This window comes from Miscanthus floridulus, chromosome 8, assembly GCF_019320115.1.
Source record: "Miscanthus floridulus cultivar M001 chromosome 8, ASM1932011v1, whole genome shotgun sequence".
Lineage (NCBI taxonomy): Eukaryota > Viridiplantae > Streptophyta > Magnoliopsida > Poales > Poaceae > Miscanthus > Miscanthus floridulus.
Genome location: NC_089587.1, coordinates 64,012,099 through 64,018,145, shown reverse-complemented (window position 1 = coordinate 64,018,145; position 6,047 = coordinate 64,012,099). Strand labels below are relative to the sequence as shown.

The 6,047-nt window shown below is 60.5% G+C and overlaps 1 protein-coding gene across 1 annotated transcript; it reads right to left on the bottom strand.

The window, feature by feature from the left end:
- Positions 1–1,800: 1,800 nt before the first annotated feature.
- On the bottom strand, positions 1,801–2,765 carry LOC136469227 (uncharacterized). The gene is made up of 2 exons (XM_066467511.1): positions 2,388–2,765; positions 1,801–2,319 (listed from the first exon to the last, which is right to left on the bottom strand). Exons 1-2 carry the CDS (start codon positions 2,763–2,765, stop codon positions 1,801–1,803), a joined length of 897 nt encoding a protein of 298 aa, XP_066323608.1.
- Between the last annotated feature and the right edge of the window lie 3,282 nt (positions 2,766–6,047).

Here is a 6,047-nt window from a genome sequence, read left to right as displayed (position 1 = left end):
CATGAGACGGCCTACGCCTCCGGGCTACGGCACTCCCTCACCACCTTTTGCCTAAGGGGCAGCTTAGGCTCCGAGGAAGTTTTTTGCAAGCGATATGTTCTGACACGAGGCAGAGGGCAAAGGCTTGGAAATACAATAAAAATGATTAAAAAGGTGTAGATGCATAAGTAATTTAAAAATGGCCTCGACGGCCACAAGCGTCACGGCGCGATAATCCTAATCCATTTACATGGCCTCTTTGGCCCAGGTCAAGGCTCAGGGTCGCCAGCGTCAGCAGACGGCATGGGAGGAACCACCTCCTCTTCGAACAGCTTGGCCAGCACCATGCCAGGGCCCTCAGTCGCCTCCATTAGCTTCGTGACCTCCTCATCGGCCTCCTCGTCATCGTCAGCCAAGACATAGCCATCACTGACGGCCTCGAGGTCGACGCCGGCGTAGTGTGAAAAGACAATGGCCAAGGCGTGCTTGACGCCCGTGTGCAACGCCCCCTGGAGTCGCTCACGCGCTTGGCCGCTCAACACGGTCAAGCGGCTCCTAAGGGAGCTGCCCGACTCGACCCCTTCAACCTCTAGGGCCTCGTAGATGGTATGGGCAGTGCTGTGCAGCGCGTTGTGCTCCTCGATCTCAGCCTTGAGCACCACCTGCACTGCGACAGAGGCCTTAGCTACTCGAGAGACCTCCTTCTCCAACCCTGTGCCAAAACAAGCAGGATGGGGTTAAGCGCAAAAAAAAAGCCAAACAGGGGCGAAAGCCCTATGGGACTCACCCTTGGCTTTCTCTTTCCAGCGTCGGACCTCGACCCGAGAGGCCTCGACTTTCTCTTTCCAGCGCTGGACCTCGACCCGAGAGGCCTTGGCCGCCCTAGAAGCCTCCTTCTCTAGCTCTGCATCACATAGGGGGGTTAGGGGTCGAACGCAAGAAAAACAAACAAAACAAGGGGAACAGGACTCACCCTCGGCCTTTTCCTTCAAAGCTAGGGCCTCGACCCTGGAGGCCTCGGCCACCTTGAGGGCCTCGGCCAGGGCACCTTTCGTCAGTAGGTGCGTGCCATGCTCCGCACCCAGCTGACCGGCGACGGCCTTAGCAAAGGCCTCCGCTTGTTCAACCCGAGACCTAAAGGTGTCCCACTCGCCGGCCACCTGGGTCAGCTCCTCCTCCAGCTCCTTGATCCGCACCACCAAAGGTGTGGCATGCTCCTGAACTATGGCCACCTTGGCCTTCGCATTGGCATAGCAAAGGCGGAGGTCCTCCACCTCCGTGCTCCGCGCCGATAGAAGCTCGTTGGCACTGGCAAGCAGGTCCTTCTGTTGCTAGAGCTGGTCCCAGATGCCCCTCTCCCACTAGAGGAACAACGACTTCCCGAGGGACCAGGCCTCGAGCTCTTGGATAGGTAGAACAGACGTCAAGTACTGCATGAAAAACTCGGGAAAAAGATGACGCCGCACGAGAAAAGAAGACGCGTACCTGGGTGACGCCGGGCAGATCGTCAGCCATGACGGACAGTGCTGTCCACAGCGACCGCTCCGCCAGACGGTGGTATTGCTCGAAAGTGCTCTAGCGCCCCCCCCCCTTGGCAGCGTCCTCGAGAGCAAACAGGGGCTCCCCTTCAGGGTCGTCCCGGCTCCACCACAAGACACGCGGGTGATCCCACCCACGGGGCTCGGGTTGTACCTGCACGAGGGCCGAGCTTCCCTCGCCAGGGGTCAGGGCTGGCTGCTCCGTGGTGCTGGCCGCCTCAGCATCCGCCACCTCCTTCCCCCAAGAAGTATCATCGGAGGAGATCGAATGGACCTCCACTTCCTAGGCGCTCTCCCGCGATGGCGGCGGGCCTTGGACCTGGGGCGGTACCATGGCTTGCGCCGCCTTCATTTTTGCTTCCTGGGCTGCTGGCTCCACCGTGCCCATGCCAGCCTTTGCCACTTCGGCCTTGGTGGTCCCGAGGGCTCCGGCCCCCGCCACCTTAGGCTCGGTGGTCCTGGACGCCCCAGCCTCCGTCGCCCCGGCCTCGAAAGTCCTAATGGCCTCAGCTTCGACCTCGGTGGCCTCAGCGACTGAGGGCGCCTTGGCTTCATCCGACCCGCGAGCCTCGACCTCGTGGGGCGTAGGCTCCTCCTCCTCCGCTTGCTCCATGGCCGCCCCGGTAGCCTCTCCCTGGGCGATCGGCTCCTTCGGGTCAGCCCTCACCGACGCCGCGCCACGTTGTATAGCGGCTTGTGCCTCCACCACCCATTGGGTGATGGAGCTAGTGCTCACCTTGAGCGCCTTACGTGGCGCCAAGGCAGGCGCCTCCGCATGACACTTCCGGCTGAAGACGAGATGCTTACGCGGTCAGCATACGACCGAAGAACGAACAGAAAATGCTACAACTCCGCTGATAAGACACTTACCTCGACCGGGGACACAACCGCTTCTGCACCGCGCCCCTCGTCCTCTACAACGACGGTGGCAGCGGCGGTGGCATGGCCCCCATGTTCGTCGGTGACGGCCGGCCCTCGACGAACCCCAGCGCCGCCTCGACCCTCCGCAGAGGCTGTTGGGTTGCCCTCCCCCGCCGCCTGCTCCACCTCCACCGTCGAGCCCACCGAGCTGACGGCTCGCTTCCCTAACGCCCATGCCTCGGGCATGTCGGCCTCGGCCCCAGGGCAGGAGATCGCTAGCCCCAAGGCGTCCTCTCCTCCACCTCCTGGAAATGCTGGGCTACTCGCCGACGCCCCAAGCACCGTCCCCTTGACGTCAGGGAGATGGTCCAGGGTACCCCGCCCCATCTCGCTCTCGTCGTCATCGCTCGAGGAAGCCGACAATGATGGTGACGGAGACGAGTCCACCAGGAGACAATCGTGCTTCTGCTGCCGGCGACGCTTCTCCAGCTCTTCGTGCTCAAGGTTCTTCCTCTTGCGCTTTGCCTCCTCGGCATCCTTCTTCTTCTTCTGCGTCTCGGCGTGCGCTCGGTTCGTCGCTCGCCGCTCTGCGTCCTTGGGGACGGGCGGCGAGGAGGCTCACACATCCCTCATCCCCTATGGGAACGGCGAACACAAATAAGGGAACAGGAAATGGTGAGGAACAAGGAGGCCTCGGGGGCCGCAGCAGCGCGTGACTTACCAGAGAGAGGTACCCCCACGATGGGCGCATCGCGATAGGGGTCAGACCACCGCTCTTCAGCCGCCCCTCCACCATCTCCCTCACCCGACGTAGAATCTCCTCATCGGAGAGGGCGACGGCAGATATCTGGATGCCCTCGATCGGCTCATCCGGTGTCATGTCGAACATGCGCCGCTACTGAGCCATCAGCGGCAGCACCCTCCGGCGGTGGAAGGCCGCCACGACCACAGTCGACGTAAGGCCATGGCTGTGCAGCCTCTCCAGTCCCTCCAGGAGTGGCTGCTACTTGGGCTGATCGACCACCGGGATGCCGTACCTCCACTTCTTCGGCAGGCTCTCCACGACCCGCCCGGTATTGGGGGGAAGCCCACCATCATCATTGTGGAGGTAGAACCAGCTATTGTACCAGCGATGGTTGGACGACATGAGCTGGGCTAGGATGTAGAGGTGCTGTCGGTCTTGGCGCACTTGAAGAGTGCAGCCGTCGGCCCTCACTGCCTTCTGCGTGCCTGCCGTGCTCGTTGGCTTGGTGGTGAGCCCTGCCCGGAAAAGGTGGAGCCACAGCTCCTAGTGGGGGACAATGCCCAGGTACCCCTCGCAGACGGCGACGAAGATGGCCGCCTACGTGATGGAGTTGGGGTTGAAGTTGTGAAGCACCACGCCATAGTAGTGCAGGAGTGCCCGCATGAACCGGTCCACTGGCAGGCCAAGACCACACTCGTGGAAGGACACGAAGCTCACGATGTATCCATCGCGCGGCCTCAGCTCCTACTCGCCCACTGGAGCAATCCACTCTGGCCTGGTGGGGTCGGTAACCAGGTGGAGGAGGCCATCATCGACGAGGGCTGTAGTGTCTCCACAGACATGTCGGACGGACCACACGGATCTGCCTAAATGACAACAGCGCCGACCATGAGTGCGGTGGAGAATGCGGCTACGGTGGTAAGGCTCGCTCTCTCCCTCTCTTCCTCCCCCTTCTCCCTTCTTCTCCCTGATGCTCTCTGTTCTTAGCGATGGCTCGAGGGCAGAAAAGGCAAATGCAGGCAAGGTAAGGAGGAGAGGGGTGAGGCTCGTCATATATTTATGCAGGAAGGGGGCAAAATGGATGGCTGACAAAACCGGGGAAGTTTCCCTTAGATCTGGCGCAGTTAATCTAGATCCGATTAAACCGCCCACGCGTCCACCTTTTCCTCATTAATCGCACGCACGGTAACATCCCATCCGCAGACATCGCGTCGCATCCAACCACAGCGATGGCAGGCGCCGTTCCACCTCCTTGAGAAACCGCCCCAAAAGGCGCACCTGCCATTGTCTGCCGATGGGAGAGGTATCCCCCACCCGATTCCTTTCAGACGAAGGAACTGGGCACCAAGCCCGTTACGGTCCAGGGGTTCGAAGGCTGGGCCCCCAAGGGTTTCGACAGCCGCCCTAGGACAAATAGAGTCAGGGATGACTATGGGTGAGCTCATACATGGCCGAGGCCCAAGCAAGCAAATGCTTGGGATGCCTAAGTCGTGTCCAAGACTAGCAGGGAAGTCTCTGAATGGGATCCCACCGTAGGGAGGCACCGAGCCCCCTGGGCCAATCAAACGGCCCTAGGACCCACTAGAGAAGCCCTCTGGTACTTTTGGAGTGCGTCTCTCGACCGCTAGCTGACCCCTATCAATTGGGGCACGGGCCTCCACTCGGACTTACCCAATAACAGCTCACCAGAAGTGTCACCGCTCGCGCCCACCGAGGGTAGCCTAACACATTCCACCCCTCCTTCTGAACAAAAATGATGCGCGAGGGTCGCATAAAAAGCTAGGGGAAATCCTGATCACCCTCTCGCTCCATGCAGAGGCTCGGGGGCTCTTCCTGCAACCAAGCCGAGACCCAGCAACCTAGGCTCGCACTCAAGGGCTCAGCAAACAACCCCTCCTTCTGAACGAAAAGGATGCACGAGGGTCACACAAAAAGCTAGGGGAACTCCTGATCGCCCTCTCGCTCTGTGCAGAGGCTCGGGTGCTCTTCCTGCAACCAGGCCAAGACCTAGTGACTCAGGCTTGCACTCAAGGGCTTGGCAAACAACCCCTCCTTCTGAATGAAAAGGATGCACGAGGGTCATACAAAAAGCCAGGGGAACTCCTGATCGCCCTCTCGCTCCGTGCAGAGGCTCGGGTGCTCTTTCTGCAACCAGGCCGAGACCCAGTGACTTAGGCTTGCACTCAAGGGCTCGGCAAACAGCCCCTCCCTCCGAACGAAAACGATGCGCGAGGGTCGCACAAGAAGCCAGGGGAACTCCTGATCGCCCTATCACCCCGTGCAGAGGCTCGGGGGCTCTTCCTGCAACCAGGTCAAAGACAAGCAACCCGAACTCATGGGGCAAAATGCGATAAAAGGCACCGAGCCTATTACGGTCTAGGGGTTCGAAGGCAGGGCCCCCGAGGGTTTCAACAGCTGCCCCAGGACAAACAGAGTCAGGGATGACTATGGGTGAGCCCATACATGGCCGAGGCCTAAGCAAGCAAATGCTTGGGATGCCCTAAGTCGTGTCCGAGACCGGTAGGGAAATCTCTGAATAGGATCCCACCGTAGGGAGGCACCGAGCCCCCAGGGCCAATCGAATGGCCCTAGGACCCACTATCGAAGCCCTCTGGTACTTTTGGAGTGCGTCTCTAGACCACTAGCCAACCCCTATCGAATGGGGTATGGGCCTCCACTCGGACTTACCCGATAACAGCTCACCAGAAATGTCACCGCTCGCGCCCACCGAGGGTAGCCTGACATATTCCACCCCTCCTTCCGAACGAAAAGGAAGCGCGAGGGTCGCACAAAAAGCTAGGGGAACTCCTGATCGCCCTCTCGCTCTGTGCAGAGGCTCGGGGGCTCTTCCTGCAACCAAGCCTAGACCCAGCGACCTAGGCTCGCACTCAAGGTCTCGGCAAACAAACCCTCCTTCTGAACGA